The 17,715-nt window shown below is 43.1% G+C and overlaps 1 protein-coding gene across 4 annotated transcripts in view; it reads right to left on the bottom strand.

The window, feature by feature from the left end:
* Nucleotides 1–17,715, bottom strand: part of ADAM17 (ADAM metallopeptidase domain 17) — a 55,439-nt gene that overhangs the window by 2,618 nt on the left and 35,106 nt on the right. For all 4 annotated transcript variants that reach the window (XM_014866764.3, XM_070512636.1, XM_044771928.2 and 1 more), the window contains 7 exons: nucleotides 17,391–17,543; nucleotides 8,610–8,809; nucleotides 7,590–7,693; nucleotides 5,460–5,594; nucleotides 3,505–3,635; nucleotides 2,315–2,393; nucleotides 1,460–1,548 (listed from right to left, as the gene is read on the bottom strand). In XM_014866764.3, the coding sequence (XP_014722250.2) occupies nucleotides 1,460–1,548; nucleotides 2,315–2,393; nucleotides 3,505–3,635; nucleotides 5,460–5,594; nucleotides 7,590–7,693; nucleotides 8,610–8,809; nucleotides 17,391–17,543 (891 nt within the window). The remainder of the gene's footprint in view (nucleotides 1–1,459; nucleotides 1,549–2,314; nucleotides 2,394–3,504; nucleotides 3,636–5,459; nucleotides 5,595–7,589; nucleotides 7,694–8,609; nucleotides 8,810–17,390; nucleotides 17,544–17,715) is intronic.

Here is a 17,715-nt window from a genome sequence, read left to right as displayed (position 1 = left end):
ATGTTTTTTGGCGTTAAGGAAATAGACACGGCTGAGTGCTATCTTTCTGACATTCCCTCGTGGGCAGGAGAATAGAGCATCTCCCTGTGTGCTCAGTGGTCAGACCCTGTCCAGACCCTGGGGACACAGGGCCCTGCTGACCAGGAGGGCAGCTGGTGGGAAGGCTCAGAGGGCCATGCTTGCAGTCTCAGCCGGCACTGGCCGCAAACTGTCCCAGAGTTACTATGGCCCAAACGTAAGAGGAACAGGGTCTCAAGTCCCTCCATCACACATCTGCAGAAAGCTGAACACGTAGTTCTGTCTGCTGCCTGGTCCCTGCCATATAACAGATGACAAGGGGCATGGCAGGAGGCCGAGCCCAAGAATCTAGGCCAGGCTTCCAGTCCGGCTGCCCTGAATATATTCTCTGGTCACAAAAAAGCCACTGCCCTGCCTCCTGCAGCAGCTTTGCTTGGAAATCGAGGATCAGGCCTCATGGTCCACAACCGTAACTTCCACTGTAACTTTCACTCAGGTGAAAGCATCTGTAATGAACAGCACTGTCGGCCGCTGGCCGAAGCTTCAGCCCTGTGGCCTTTAACACAGCTTTGCTTTAGCAGAACTGCCCCCTAGAGAGCTTCCTCCCCGTGCTCATCATGCTCACCACCCCGAGGAAAAGCCGCTCAGTGAGACGGCCCAGGCAAGAGAAGGCAGCGGGAAAGGAGCGGAGGCAGAGGCAGTGAAGATCCCACAAGTCCGCTGAGCTGGAACTTCCCAAGCACTCACATGAGGGGCATTGTGCGAGAGTTTCAGAGGACAAGCGTGGAAGCCCGGGTCTGATTCCTCATCTCTACAGCAGACAAATCCTCATTTTCCCACAGAAGCAAGGGGAATAGATTTTTGAGAAAATTTTTGAAAAAGGGCCCCAAGTTTATAAACTACCTGGAGGTCCTCAGACACAGCCCAATTCAACTTGTTAGCTGTTACTCATTTTGAACAAGAATCAAAAAGATTGCTCACTTATTAATCGGAAGGCCCTGAATACCCTATACGGTAATGCCAAGAATCTCTGTGGCACAGGGCACCATCTTTGGAATGCTGACGTTTGATATTTGCTCTATTATAACAAAATCAGCCTGAAAATGCTCATTTAGAAGCTTCCCTTATCAGAGGTCCTAGACAAATCCAGTTAGTCTCCTGTGCTTAGAAGTACAAAATTCCTCAGAAATTATACATGAGAAAAAAACATCCACACACAAAGAGTAAATTCTTCTAAAAGACTGTTAGAAAAACAAAAGACCATTAGATTTTTTTTTTTTTTTACATTTTTTTAAATCCTTGGGATAACACCAAAAAAGTGTCACTGGAAACATCAGATCAGATTTTGCTAAGAACAGATTTCATATTTTCTAAAGGTTATATGGTTGGAGTTGCTCAAAATTTTAATAAAATGTTTCATTACTTAAAAATTGTGACTTACCACACAATGGACAAGAATGCTGAAAGGAATCCAAAATATCAAGGAGAAAACCAGGACGGAACCTACGATGTTGTCTGCTAAAAACTTTCCTGTAACAATTCCAAACAGTGAATGTCTTGATCAAGTACTTTAGAAATCTAAAATTAAACGTTCTTAGTGTATTACCATTGGGTCAAATGCCACAGATCGCCGGCTAGATAAACTGACGCAGTACTGAAAGGAGCGTCTACGCCACCTACGCTAGATCTAACCACCTCCCCACGCCATGGTGCTTTTCCAGAAATAGCCCTGATACACTCGTCGAGAAGAACAGATTAAATCACAGGGTGCCCACCAGGACCCCTGAAGTAATGGTGTCAATGGACGATCAACAGAAGGCTACTACTAGTAACAATGCGTACGACGACAGTGTTGTTACTATCTGGGTATTACTTTTGTGACTAAACTCTAAATTATGTACCCTAGAGGACACAATACGTCCTTGCTTCTGCAAAATCTGAGGCCCACTTTTAAATAAATGATTCTTACATCAAACAAGATTCAGATTTACAGTCTATAGGACTGAACCACACTTAGGCTGTCACGTGTTCATTTTTTAGTGAAGAAGGAAGCCAATATTTTGACTCAGTATTGACTTTCCTTGTCTGAAAATCTGGGCATCATCCTAGACAGGAGCAGACCTATAATGGGTCCATTTTATTTTAGCCAACAAAGCTATTTCAAAACAAAAGCAGTGACTATTTCCATCCTCTACCCCAGGATCAGAGGATATCAAGTCTGACACCACACTTTTCTAACGTCATCACCAAAGTCAGCTAATTTCTAAGCAAATAATTACCTGGGGAAATCACCTACCAAAAGTATTGATGCTCAGTTGGTCAATGAAGTCCCAAAATCGCTCAATGACATCCTGTACTCGTTTCTCACATTTGCCCTATGAACAGAAAACGGGCAGCATTACTCCCAAAAGCAATGCATTTAGAAGTAATGTGGCTTTATAAAAATAATTGATATGAAAAGGGCTTCATTAAAACCAAACATCTAGAGGACCCATCTTTGACTGAGGGCAATAATTTAAGTGTAATGAGTACCTAAGAAAGTAGGATACACTGTCATTGACACTTCCACAATTAGTCAGTTTTTATAAGTGAACTTAGAATTACCAGGAGACAAAATTCGAGAAAACCAGTTTGTTAAAGATGGGGCATTCCAGTCAGGACACACTGATCACACACACACACAAAGTGGACAGGAAGAACTCCGCCAGCCCGCCTGGAGCAGCCTCTCTAACCCTGACATCCTCTTCCATGACTGCCTCAATCCCACTTTGTTGGAAGAGAACAAAAGGGTCTGGCTCAGGTGAGTAAAGTGTTTCTGGGTCTTTCCTATTCAATCAGCACCTGTTTCAGATTCAAAACTTGCAATTCCGCAATCTTAGTCAATTTTATAATTAGCGTGGAAAACCAAACAAGACTCACCACCTAAAACCAATCAACTTTACCAAAAAGTCCCCCCAAGGCCCTGCCCAGTCTCTGGACCCAGGGCCCCTGCTCTGGAGGGAGTGTGCTCCAGGCTCCCAAGAGCACCTGGCCTCTCCCTCTCAGGCACCCACACACACTTAACCAGACTCTGACACGAGAACAAACAGTGGGTCAGAAAGACATGGCAGGGGGCCGGCCCCGGGGCCGAGTGGTTAGGTTCCTGCGCTCTGCTGTGGCAGCCCAGGGTTTCACTGGGTTGGATCCTGGGCGCAGACATGACACCACTCATCAAGCCATGCTGAGGTGGCGTCCCACATGCCACAACTAGAGGGACCCACAACTAAAATATACAACTATGTACTGGGAGGATTTGGGGAGAAAAAGCAGGAAAAAAAAATTGGCAACAGTTGTTAGCCCAGGTGCCAATCTTTAAAAAAAAAAAAAAAGACAGACATAGCAGCATTTGGGTTTTGATTTCCTTCTATTTGCTAAATCAAGTATTTACAATATAAAAACTTCCCATCTGGCTGTTACAGAAAAAGCTGTACATAAATAAATACTCACATTCATGTCACAAAATCCTACTGTACAAGGCTTTCCTTTCCTCAAAAACAGGTTCTTTTGTTCAGCGTCAACGTAGGGCACACAGCGGCCTGAGGGGTCCCTGCAGCACACCTTGCACGAGTTGTCGGTTTCTGAAACACAGAATGTGACTGACAGCTGGAGTTTCTTAGCCACACGCCTCTCCTCTTTCCCTTCTCATCTCCCTACCGTGCTCCCAAAGGGGAAGAAATTGCACTCGTGTTTTTTTCTTTTTTCTTTTTTGAGTAAGATTAGCCCTGAGCTAACATCTGCCACCAATCCTCCTCTTTTTGCTGAGGAAGACTGGCCCTGAGCTAACATCCGTGCCCATCTTCCTCTACTTTATATGTGGATGCCTGCCACAGTGCGGCTTGACAAGCAGCGCCGTGTCTGTATCTGCGATCCAAACCGGCAAACCCCGGGCCGTAGAAGTGGAACATGCCCTCTTAACCACTGCGCCACCGGGCCAGCCCCTGCACTTGTGTTTTATTTCAATAGTTAATACTACCCATATCACTCCTAAGAAATAACTTTTGAGTTCACGCTCCTCAGCTCTCAGAGAGGGCAACGTAAAAACAATTTACACAGAAAGTTTCCTTTCTTTAATAGATTAAAAGCCAAATTATTCTATTTCAAATCCTTCATAATGCTTAATGTTTCCCTTTGTCCCAAGATTCTTACTACACTGCTGATTTCAATCCTTGGCTTCTGAGTTTCAAGTACACCCTGGGGAGCCGAGGCTCCAGCGAGAGCCACCACGGCTGGGACAGAACTGCCGCGCTGCCGGTGAGGAACTGAGGGGCCTGCCGCAGCCTAAGCACACAACCACCCTCGATCAAGACCAACCTCCGCCAGCTCAGGGGGCAACAGGAAATGGGAGGGCATCAAATGAGCCCTCTGGCACACAGGAACGGAAATGCCCAGAAGCCCACTGGCAGTGTGACTCAGGGGGCAGTCTTTACTGACCAGGGAATGTCCATATGTATATGTCGGAGAAACTGAAATCAACTAGAACACAAAAAATGAGCAAAACCACCTTAAACGGAAAACAAAATCCTTTCCATGCGCATTCATTTATCAAGCATTTCCTGGGCATTTACTATGTGCCTTCCAGGGACACAAGCCTCCTGCCACTCAATCACTGATCTGGCATCCACTGTGTTATCTTCATTTACGTGTTACTCCACCGGGAAGGGCCACCCACTCCACTGACTGCACAGATGGCAGGTTCCCAACCCCACAGTTTTGATTCTGGGGTTTTTGTTTGGAAAGCAACAGAATTCTCTCTGAGATGGGGTGGGAAGCTCAGAGCCCAGTCAGTCCCTGAGGCCCCTTCCTCTATGCTCTACGTGGACCCAGGGGTTCCAAAGATAGTGTGGAAACCTGAGGATGAATGTCTGAGAGGCCAGAATGATGTCACCAACCATCACTAAGTGAGGCCCCTGCCCCAGGCATGTAGCAGGGAGCAGAGGGCAGCAGGCCTAGCACTGCCGAAGATGGCAAACCTCATGACAGTAGTCAGATCCTGGGCTGAGCTCTCTCTGGCTGGAGTCTTAAAGGAGCGTGTCCTAGTTCACTGCCAGTGGCATTCAGACAGCTCCTCCTGCTTTCATGGAGTGTATGACATGGGGGAAGGAAGGTGAGGACAAACCTCCACCTGCCCACAACCACAACACAACCTCCCCCCCGACCCCTAAGCCTGCCACATGGTCTGCAAACACAGCAAGAAGGAAGAGCAACAGGACAGTTTCCACAGACACAGTGGAGGAGCCAGGATCTGAATCCAGAGAGGTCTGTGTCCACACTGCTGGGTTCTCACCACTGCCCTGAGCAGCAGTGAGCAGCTGACACTGCCGAGCCCCCAAGTGGAGGGAGGGAGCCCGGCAGACACAGGCCGTCTCCCCTGCCGCAAGAACGCAGCACAGCCATGCGCTCACCGTTACACGCACAGGACTCCAGCTGCTGCTCCCTCTCACAGAAGGGAACACACTTCCCGTCTTTACACTTGCCAAGATCCAAGCACACGGTGTCATCTGCAGCATTTCCGGGTGGGGGGCATTCACTGCTGTTCCCTGGAAGCACACAGCGAGCATGCAGGTCACGACAAGTCACAGCCACCAGTTCTGGGGCGAGCTGCACCGATTCTCACAAAGGGGAGCACCTTGCCTCCAGAGTAGGCAAACCCACAGACAGAGCACGTAGATTAAGGTACAGGTTTCTTTTTGAGGGGATGAAAACGTTCTAAAGTTGACTGTGGTGGTGTTTGCACAAATGTGAACACATTAAAAACGACTGAAGTGTACACTTTAAATGGGGGAATGGTCAGGTATGTCAATTATATCTCACTAACGCTGTTACAACCAAAGCAGACAGGAAGACAGAAAAAGGTAAGAACACAGATATAGCAGACAAAGAGGAACACAAAAAATAGGATGGCAAACTGAATATTAAATAAAACAATTTAAGTCAAAAAACCCCACAAGGGTCAAAAAGGAACAGTATACACTGGTAAAGGAATAGCAGATGAAGAAGACGGAGAGCCCACGTCCAGTAACGTACCTACTAATGCAGCTCTGAAATGTCTAAGGACAACTGACGGAACCACAGAAGATCCGGCCAATTAACACAGGCGGTTTAAAGATGAGCTCCAGATGGATTAAAGCCCAAAATGTAACAGGTAAGACTATGAAGCTAATAGAAGCAGCTGTGGAAAATATCTTTGTAACCATGCACAATTCAAAAAAATAGACACACATACCACAAAATGACAGACTTGATTACATTAAAATGAAAGATTATTGCTCCAAGAAGGACAACAGCTAGGATGAAGGTATATGCAATGTTTACACTAAACTGATTATTATACAAGAATTCCTCCAAATCAATAATAACAAAAAGACATGAAACCCAATTTTTAAAAATGGACCAAATCACAGCAACGTGGATGGACCTCGAGAGTATTATGTTAAGCAAAATAAGCCAGTCAGAGAAAGATGAACTCTATATGACTCCACTCATAGGTGGAAGTTAGTATATTGACAAGGAGATCTGATCGGTGGTTACCAGGGAAAAGGGGGGATTGGGGGAGGGCACAAAGGGGGAAGTGGTGTACCCACAACATGACTAACAAAAATGTACAACTAAAATCTCACAAGGTTGTAATCTATCATAACATTAATAAAAAAAATTTTAAAAATAAAAAAAAAAAAATGGACCAAATATATGAACTAGCTATTCACAAAAGAAGAAATCTGAATAGCTAACAAATATAAACAGATGTTCAAGAAAAATGTAAATAAGGATGAGAAATAACTTTAAACTCACCAGACTGGTAAAAAATAAGACAAGTGGATAATAGAGAGTGTTGACAAGAACATCAGAATACAAGAACCCACAGGCACTAACGGTGGCACCGACAAACCAGTGCTCCTGTCCTAGAGCCCACTGGAGTGCCTCCCTCCGCAACTAAGCAACTCCACTCCGCCATGTGCACCCAGGACACCCTGACAGCACCCAAAGGATATGTATGAGGGTGTGTGACGCACACAGTCCTATCCGCGACAAAGGGAATCCAAGCAGCTATCGCATGGTGAACAGAGAAGCAGAATACAGTAAACCACATGTGCCCAACTAGGAGGTGGATCCAGACACAGAGAGAGACAGAACAAAAGAGATGATCTGTAAAAGCAGGGCATTCACTTTAAAAGACTTCTAAGGCAGAAATATCATTTTAACATGTTAAAATCACACCTATACACAAAAGAACACATTATCTTTCAAGGATAGATACACACACCCACGCAAATATTCAACACATGAGAAGAGATCCTATGAGGGAAAGGAGAATGGAAGTGATGGGAGTGAGGTGAATGAGAGTGGAAGAAATGAGAAGAAACAATCATGGGTCCTACAGAGACCAAAGACAAGTGTGCCACAAACTAAGAGCGCAATCAACTCCACACTTGAGGTAAAAAAGGGTTGTTTTTATCTGAACAAAACATAATCTTGCTTTCAAACACACACACACGTGAGCCAAGTATTCACAGAGAGCCGACAGGAGGGCATACCTGTGCAGTACGACACGCCTTTGCAGGTGGCGTTAATGGCCTCCTGGCACTTCTTCTGGGCAGTCTCGAACTGACAGTTTTTACAGCAAGGACTGTTCCTGTCACTGAAGAAGAGCAGACAGGGACAGTTCAAGTCACACGACAGCCCACAGCAAACAGTATAGTCACATAACAGGGCCCTGAAGCTGCAAGGGAAGGTCTCCCGGCCGGGCCGCCACTCCTCATAACCAGACTTCCCAGGTGCTAGGGCCACCTGCGTGCTCTCCATGTGCCCTTCCTAACGTGCAGTCAGGCAGAAGCAGTGCAGAGAGCAAGCAGAGCGGTCCAACAGACTGGGCTTTAAAACATCTTCATGTCCTTGGTTTACATTAATTGAACACAGTAATTAAAAAAAAAAAAAAAGACACAGGCCTGTAAGGCAATCAACGGATAGGACACGAGGCAGCCGGAGCCCACTCCCTATCAGTATTTACGATACTAGTATGCACGGTATCCGGTTAAATCCGCTGTTCACCGTAAACTAGCTCTCCCCTCTACTTCCAAGCCAGGCACTGGTCTATCCGTGGACATGAAAATGCAAATATAGGCACCTTCTAATCTGTACGCTGCCTCCTCCACATTTAGTTTATGTCATTAAACAGTATTCTACAAACTATGCTATTGCATGGATACACAACAATTCATTTATATCCCAGGACCGTCATTTTGATTACTTCCAATATTTCATTATTATAAAAGAACATAGCCATAGACAGCCTGTTAAATCATATTTTGTACATCTCTGTTTCCTCAGGAAAGATTCTTTAAACTGTGACATCACTGTATCAAAGAATATGCAAGATTTAGGATTTTGTTACATAATGTCAAACTGCTTTCCAGAAAACTTTTTTCTTGCTACAAAGGGCAAAATGGAAGACGCAAAACACACACACGACGTGCGCACACACACCCTCTAATTGATTCTAAAGCCCCTGCGTTTCCAATGTGCTGTCACCTGGAGCCCTTGTTGGCATCTCTCACCTGCACTGCACGCCCGGCTTCAACGTGCAGTCGCTGTTGCAACAGGTGTCGTTGTTCAGGTACATGATGCCAGGATCGCACTCCTCTCCTTCGTCTACTCGGGAGTTCCCACACACTTTGTTGCTGCGTTCTTGAAAACACTCCTGAGCCTTACTTTCAATGGTCTTATAGATGGACTGCTTACTGCAGTTTGAAAACATCTTAGGAGAAAAAAGGCCACAGAGGGCCCAAAATAATGTAAAAATTCATTCCCATGTAGTGTTTCTGTTGCTTCTCTAGGGACAAACTCTTAATGTGAAAGCCACAGTCTTGTGGGACCAAGCCCTTAACCTGTGGGACTCGAAGCTATCTCTGGCAAGAGAGTGTCAGAATTGAGTTAACCTGTAGGACACCCAGCTGGTGTCGCAGAGAATCGCTTGGTATGGAGAAAAACCTCCACACGTTTGGTGACCAGCAGCGTCAGAAGTGAAGTGTGCTGTGTGAATTGTAAAGGAGACACAAAGACAGACACAGTAGCGAGAATGACGTTTCCCCCACAGAAGAAGGAAAAACTGGGTAGTTTTCGTTACCACCCTCCAAAGGTGCTGGGAGCACTGAACCAGACATCAAGAGGATGACTTTCAGAATGATATCAAAGACCTCATCAACCCAAACAGAGATACTAACTGAACTTTTAAAAAAGGATCTCCCATTGTATTTTTATAGTAAAGATGTTTAAGGGGCCTGGTTATTTTTAGTCTAGGCCTCAGGCAGTGTTTTGCTGGATTTATTCACTAGCATTAGAGACTCATGAACTCAATTTTCTCGGTTCATTCTGGAGATCAGGTGCTAAAGAATTCAACTCACACTGAACCGCTAAGACAACCTCTTCATTAAGTTAGCAGTCACACCCCCAGCAGCTGGACCCCCGAAGAGGGCTAAGGGAACGTGACCCCGTGACCTCTCGGTTTCGTGCCTCTGCACTCCCTGAAGACCCCTGCCTTCTCTGCGCGCCCCCTCCACACCCACCTCTCCCCACCAATCCGCCTTCCTAAGAGCTCACAATCTCCAAAGCAGTCTGCTCACAGCAAGGCCCGGGGCATGTCACTTCTGGCAGCTTATCTGGTGGAAGGTGCCAGGCCCTGTCTTTACAGGTCAAGGAACCAGCTTATTTTTGTCCTGCAGACCTTTTTATCTAGTTAAAAACGTTTTTATTAAGGAATTCATTTAAAATGTAGATTAGAAGATGTCCAATATCTTTTTACAAGGGAACTGCTACTTGAGTAAACCAAACTATGAGAAACCACACTAAATATCATGTGCTCAGGACAAAATAAATAGATGGATAAACTGCTCTTCAGTGACAGACTAGGAGCTCCAGAAAGACATGGCTCTGGCCAGGCTCCATTCTTATTAGCAAGTTCGCACATCAGGAAAATTTCACTGGGGAGAACTTGTAAGCTGAAGAGTGTGCAGGGTAAACAGTTCCCCCGAAGTACTGCCACCAAGCTCATAACCCAGAACAAGTGGCTCCCAACTAGAGCGGCACCGTCCGATGTGGCAGCCACTAGCCCTAGGCGGCTGTTTAAATTTCTTTTTCCTCGCCACATTTCACAACTTTTTATTACAGAAATGGTCACATACCTATGAAGCAGACAGAATGGTACTGGAAATGCCCACAGGCCCCTGACCAGCTTCAACTGAGGGCTTCAGGGCTCATCTATATCCTCATCACTCTCCCTCTGCTCCCACAGTCTTTTTGGTGGTGTTTTTTTTGTTTGTTTTTATTAAGGTTATGATAGTTAACAATCTTGTGAAATTATAGTTGTGCATCATTATTAGTCATGTTGTAGGTACACCACTTCACCCTAGTGCCCTCCCCCCATCCCCCTTTCCCCTGGCAACCACCGATCAGTTCTCTTTGTCCATATGTTAACTACCACCTATGAGTGGAGTCATACAGAGTTCGTCTTTCTCTGTCTGGCTTATTTCACTCAACATAATACCCTCAAGGTCTATCCATGTTGTTGTGAATGGGACAACCTTGTCCTTTTTCATGGCTGAGTACTATTCCATTGTATATATATATATATATATATATATATATATATATATATATATACCACATCTTCTTTATCCAATCATCAGTTGCTGGGCACTTAGGTTGGTTCCGTGACGTGGCTATTGTGAATAATGCTGCGATGAACATAGGGGTGCATGGGACTTTTAGAATTGCTGATTTCAGGTTCTTATGATAGATACCCAGCAGTGGGATGGCTGGGTCATAAGGTATTTCTATTCTTAACTTTTTGAGGAATCTCCACACTGTTTTCCATAGTGGCTGCACCAGTTTGCATTCCCACCAACAGTGTATGAGGGTTCCCTTTTCTCCACAGCCTCTCCAACATTTGTCACTCTTGGTTTTGGATATTTTTGCCATTCTAACAGCTGTAAGGTGATATCTTAGCGTAGTTTTGATTTGCATTTCCCTGATGATTAGTGATGATGAGCATCTTTTCATGTGTCTATTGGCCATCCGTATATCTTCTTTGGAGAAATGTCTGTTCATGTCCCCTGCCCATTTTGTAATTGGGTTGTTTGATTTTTTATTGTTGAGTTGTGTGAGTTCTTTGTATATTATGGAGATTAACCCTTTGTCGGATAAATAACTTGTGAATATTTTTTCCCAATTAGTGGGCTGTTTTTTTGTTTCAATCCTGTTTTCCCTTGCCTTGAAGAAGCTCTTTAGTCTGAAGAAGTCCCATTTGTTTATCCTTTCTATTGTTTCCCTCATGTGAGATTCTTTAGAAAAGATTCTTTAGAAGCTGATGTCAAAGAGTGTACTGCCGATATTCTCTTCTAGAAGACTTATTGTTTCAGGCCTAATCTTTAGGTCTTTGATCCATTTTGAGTTTATTTTAGTGAATGGTGAAAAAGAATGGTTGATTTTCATTCTTTTACATGTGGCTGTCCAGTTTTCCCAGCACCATTTGTTGAAGAGACTTTCTTTCCTCCATTGTAGGCCCTCAGCTCCTTTGTCAAAGATTAGCTGTCCATAGATGTGTGGTTTTATTTCTGGGCTTTCAATTCTGTTCCATTGATCTGTGCATCTGTTTTTGTACCAGTACCATGCTGTTTTGATTACTGCAGCTTTGTAGTATGTTTTGAAGTCAGGGATTGTGATGCCTCCAGCTTTGTTCTTCTTTCTCAGGATTGCTTTAGCAGTTTGGGGTCTTTTGCTGCCCCATATGAATTTTAGGATTCTTTGTTCAATTTCTGTAAAGAATGACATTGGAATTCTAATTGGGATAGCATTGAATCTGTAGATTGCTTTAGGTAGTATGGACATTTTAACTATGTTTATTCTTCCAATCCATGTGCATGGAATGTCTTTCCATCTCTTTATGTTGTTGTCGATTTCTTTCAAGAAGGTCTTGTGGTTTTCATTGCATAGATCTTTCACTTCCTTGGTTAAATTTATCCCAAGGTATTTTATTCTTTTTGTTGCAATGGTGAATGGGATTGAGTTCTTGAGATCTTTTTCTGAAAGTTCATTGTTAGCATATAGAAATGCTACTAATTTATGTATGTTGATTTTATACCCTGCAACTTTGCTGTAGTTGTTGATTGTTTCTAATAGTTTTTCTATGGATTCTTTGGGGTTTTCTATATATAAGATCATGTCGTCTGCAAACAGCGAGAGTTTTACTTCTTCGTTGCCTATTTGGATTCCTTTTATTTCTTTTTCCTGCCGAATTGCTCTGGCCAAAACCTCCAGTACTATGTTGAATAAGAGTGGTGAAAGTGGGCACCCTTGTCTTGTTCCTGTTCTGAGAGGGATGGGTTTCAGTTTTTGTCCGTTGAGTATGATGTTGGCTGTGGGTTTGTCATATATGGCCTTTATTATGTTGAGGTACTTTCCTTCTATACCTATTTTATTGAGGGTTTTTATCATAAACAGATGTTGGATTTGTCGAATGCTTTCTCTGCATCTATTGAGATGATCATGTGGTTTTTGTTTCTCATTTTGTTAATGTAGTGAATCACGTTGATTGACTTGCGGATGTTGAACCATCCCTGTGTCCCTGGTATAAATCCCACTTGATCATGGTGTATGATCTTTTTGATGTATTGCTGTATTCGATTTGCCAAAATTTTGTTGAGGATTTTTGCATCTATGTTCATCAGTGATATTGGCCTGTAGTTTTCCTCCTTTGTGTTGTCCTTGTCAGGTTTGGGGATCAGGGTGATGTTGGCTCCATAGAATGTATTAAGGAGTGCTCCATCTTCCTCTATTTTCTGGAATAGTTTGAGAAGGATAGGTATTAAATCTTCTTTGAATGTTTGGTAGAATTCTCCAGAGATGCCGTCTGGCCCTGGACTCTTATTTTTGGGGAGGTTTTTGATTACTGCTTCTATTTCTTTACTTGTGATTGGCCTATTCAGATTCTCTATTTCTTCCTGATTCAGTTTGGGTAGGTTGTATGAGTCTAGGAATTTATCCATTTCTTCTAGGTTGTTCAATTTGTTGGCATATAGTTTTTCATAGTATTCTCTTATGAGAATTTCTTCAGTATCTGTTGTGATTTCTCCTCTCTCGTTTCTAATTTTATTTATTTGAGACTTCTCTCTTTTTTTTTTTAGAGAGTCTGGCTAAGGGTTTGTCGATTTTGTTAATTTTTTCGAAGAACCCACTCTTTGTTTCATTGATCCTTTCTACTGTCTTTTTGTTTCAATATCATTTACTTCTCTAATTTTTATTATTTCCCTCCTTCTACTGACTTTGGGCTTTATTTGTTCTTCTTTTTCTAATTCCGTTAGGTGTCGTTTGAGGTTGTTTATGTAAGATTTTTCTTGCTTAGTGAGGTGAGCCTGTATTGCAATGAATTTTCCTCTTAGGACTGCCTTTGTCCCAAATCATTTGGTATGGTGTATTTTCATTTTCATTTGTCTCCAGATAATGTTTGATTTCTTCTTTAATTTCTTCAATAATCCATTGTTTGTTCAGTAGCATGTTGTTTAGTCTCCACATTTTTGGCCCTTTCCCAGCTTTATTCTTGCAGTTGATTTCTAGTTTCATAGCATTATGATCAGAAAAGATGCTTGATATTATTTCAACCCTCTTGAACTTACTGATGCTTGCTTTGTTCCCCAAGTATGGTGTATCCTTGAGAATGTTCCACGCGTGCTTGAGAAGAATGTGTAACCTGCTGTTTTTGGATGAAGTGTCCTATATATATCTATTAGGTCCATCTGATCTAATTTTTCATTTAACTCTACAATTTCCTCGTTGATTTTCTGTCTGGATGATCTGTCCATTGGTGTTAATGGGGTGTTGAGGTCCCCTATTATTGTATTACTGTTGATGTCTCCTTTTAGTTTTGTTAATAGTTTCTTTACGAATTTTGGTGCTCCTGTGTTGGGTGCGTGTATATATTTATAAGTGTTATGTCATCTTGGTGGAGCGTCCCTTTTATCATTATATACTGCCCCTCTTTGTCTTTCTTTATCTGTTTTGCTTTGAAGTCTACTTTGTCTGATATAAGTATGGCAACACCTGCTTTCTTCTGTTCATTATTAGCTTGGAGTGTTGTCTTCCATCCCTTCACTTTGAGTCTGTGTTTCTTTGGGGCTGAGGTGTGTTTCCTGGAGGCAGCATATTGTTGGATCTTGTTCTTTGATCCATCCTGCCACTCCGTGCCTTTTGATTGGAGAGTTCAATCCATTCATGTTTAGAGTGATTATTGAAACTTGGGGGCCTACTGTTGCCATTTTATCACTTGTTTTCCAGTTCTTTTGCATTTTGCCCTGATGGACAGCTGTTACTGTGTGTTATTGTCCTTCTGCTTATCTCCTTTGTTCTGGATTTTGTAACCCCTTTCCTTTTTTTGATTTTTCAGGAATGAGGTTCTTCCTGAGCATTTCTTGAAGAGGAGGTTTTGTGGCGATGAACTCCCTTAACTTTTGTTTATCTGGCAAAGTTTTTATTTCTCCATCATATTTGAAGGATATTTTCGCTGGGGAGAGTATTCTTGGCTGCATGTTTTTGTCCTTCAGAGTTTTGAATATTTCATTCCAATCTCTTCTAGCCGGAAAGGTCTCTCCTGAGAAATCTGCTGCTGGCCTTATGGGGTTTCCTTTGTAAGTTATTTTCTTCTGCCTGGCTGCCCTTAGTATTTTCTCTTTGTCGTTGACTTTTGCTAGTTTCACAACTATATGCCTATAAGACCAAGAAGTTGGTCTTCTTGCGTTAATAAAGTTTGGAGATCTATTGGCTTCTGTCACATGAAGTTCCATCTCTCTCCCCAAGTTTGGAAAGTTCTCAGCTATTATTTCTTTGAACAGGCCTTCTGCCCTCTTCTCCTTCTCTTCTCCCTCTGGTATACCTATAATCCTTATGTTGCATCTCCTAATTGAGTCAGATAATTCTCGGAGAGTTTCTTCATTTCTTTTTAGTCTTAGTTCTCTCTCCTCCTCTGCAGCATTTCTATATTCCTATCCTCCAAATTGTTAATTCTCTCCTCCATATTATCGACCCTACTGTTCAGAGAGTCCAGATTTTTCTTAATCTCCTCCATTGTGTTCTTCATCTCCAGTATTTCTAATTGGTTCTTCTTTATAGTGTCAAGCTCTTTTCTGACATAGCTCCTGAACTCATTGAGTTGTCTATCTGAATTCTAATTTAACTCATTGAGTTTTTCAATAATGGCAGTTTTGAAATCATCATCATTTAGGTTATAGATTTCATTGTCTTTGGGATTGTTTTCTGGGTGCTTATCATTTTCCTTTTGTTCTGGAGATTTAATATATTTTTTCATACTGCTTAATGGCGTGGATTTGTGCCTCTGCATAGAGATAGAGTTTAGTCGCTGCTTCCACTTGTTGTGACTGGTGTGTGTGGGGGGGCAGCTGTTTAGACTGCACCAGCCAGGAACCCTGTCAGCTGTTAGTGACTGGACCTGGACCCCTCCTCGTAGTCACAGTGGTCCTGTGGGGTCCCCCGTCGGTTGTGGGGGCAATCGCAAGGGGGCCTCAGGCTGCTGGTGCCTACTGTTGCAGCCCACTTAGATGCGCTCCCTCCTTGTGGTCTGCAGCAGTGTTGTGGGCTTTTTTTTTTTTTTTTAAGAATTCTGCTTAACACATTTCCTTGTTGAATCTAGTCTTGAAGGTTACAGCCAGGCCTGCCACAGGGCCCCCTGATGTTGGATGTTACAGAGGATTCTCTCAAAGTTTCTTCTTTTACTTAGATAATGTGCATGCATATCCTCTCCAGCCGTCTGCCCTGGAAGCCCCGCCCCATGGTGGTGTTTGTTTTTTAACAGCTTTATTAAGGCATATTTTGCAAATCACAAAATTCATCCATTTCAAGCATACAATTCAGTGATTTCTAGTAACATTTCCAAGTGGTGAAACTGTCACCATAAGTCAGTTTTAGAACATTTTCATCCCCCTAATAAGGTCTGTCACATCCTTTTACAGTTAATGCCCTTTCCCACCTCCAGCCCCAGGCAACCACTATTGAATTTAAACAAAATAGAGTTTAAAATTCAGTCCCTCAGTCTCTTCAGCCGTGTTTCAAGTGCTCAATGGCCATATGTGGCTAGTGACTACTGTATTGGCTAGAGCAGATACAGAACATTTCCGTCACGAGAGGACCCTCTACTGAACAGTGCTGAACTATAACGCACATGATTAAGAAACGCAGAGACAACTTTGAAAAAAAGGAAGCAAATTCAAAAGGGTGTGTGAACAGTTGGAAGAATAAGCAAAAGTGGGTGGGAAAGCTCCTCAGGCCCAAGTTATCAAGCAGAGGAAAAGTCCAATGTGACACACAGAGAGAGGAAGGGACTGTTTACAGCCAAAGAAAACAAGACGCAACAACCCAAAAAGATGACAAAAAGAACATGAGAGAGAAATTTTTAAAGAGCAGGGTCAGGGAAACACAGAAGTAATCATGTTTCCTTCTGGCCCCTGGTCAGGCTTGAAAGTGCCATGGCCAGGGTCAAAGGAAGGGCCAGCACAGGCACTTCACCGTCTTTCCTGGTGAGAGGCAGACTCTCTGAGCCCCTCCCCCAGCCCTCTTTAACTCAGCAACAGAATCCATGTTCCTCCTCACGTTGCCTTCTGCTGCTTAACTTAAGTGAAATTAAAGGACCAGACATCTATGAACACTTTTAGTTCAGACTCTAAGAGTTAGTCAGAGCCACTTACAGTCTCTGAAATCATTTACAATATCCCAAATCAACTAGTGCACTCTATCAGAAACCCTCAGTAGTAAATAGTTCGTTTATTTACTTGACAGATAGATATTTATTACATGCCAGGGACCCCCTACTAGGCACTGGAGACAGAGCCCAGAACTAGAAAGGCAAAGGATCTTCCCACAGGGCCTTACAGTCCAGCAAATAATGTATTTTGTTGCAAAAGTTTACAGAAACATGCAAATCGTGAAGTGCTGTCAAGTTAAAATGAGTAACAACTTATACATGAAATGAAAAGAAATTTTTACCTTAAAGCCTGAGCCCACCAGGCCCTGCCATCTGGAACTCTGACACCAGCCATCACTACCACTGATTTTCTGTATAGCCCAAATCTACACACGTCAGCCTCGATAACAAACAGTCCAAATGAGAGCTCTAACCACATTTAGATGGACCACGTTTTACTCCAAAACATGTAACCAAGTTTCAAGGTACTTTGTAATTTGCAGTTCCATCCCAAGAATGAAATGCTTTCTGAGCTCTCATTGCAGTGAAACAGCCTCTTTCTTTCCTAACCACATAAACTCCACAAGACACATACCTTATTGTTCTCATGATCTCCACTCACAGCTATGGGATACATGACGTATTTCCCTCCCTGGTCTTCATTTGGGGCGCATTCTGGTAGACCGTCTGGATCATGTTCTGCTCCAAAATTGTGCCCCAATTCATGAGTTGTCACCAAGTCGGCTTCCTTAAGTACCACACAAAGAAGACATTATTTCCCAATGCCCAACCATCACTGCTGTGGCCAACTGGGCCCTGCTGTCTTAAACGGGGTCCAGATTAATTGGATTAACAACAGAATAACAGATTACGATTTCTTCTATCAATTATAGAAATTAAAGCGAATAAGCAGGATTTTA

The sequence above is a fragment of the Equus asinus genome, chromosome 6, assembly GCF_041296235.1.
Source record: "Equus asinus isolate D_3611 breed Donkey chromosome 6, EquAss-T2T_v2, whole genome shotgun sequence".
Classification (NCBI taxonomy): Eukaryota; Metazoa; Chordata; class Mammalia; order Perissodactyla; family Equidae; genus Equus; species Equus asinus.
This window is presented reverse-complemented; position numbering and strand designations above follow the sequence as displayed.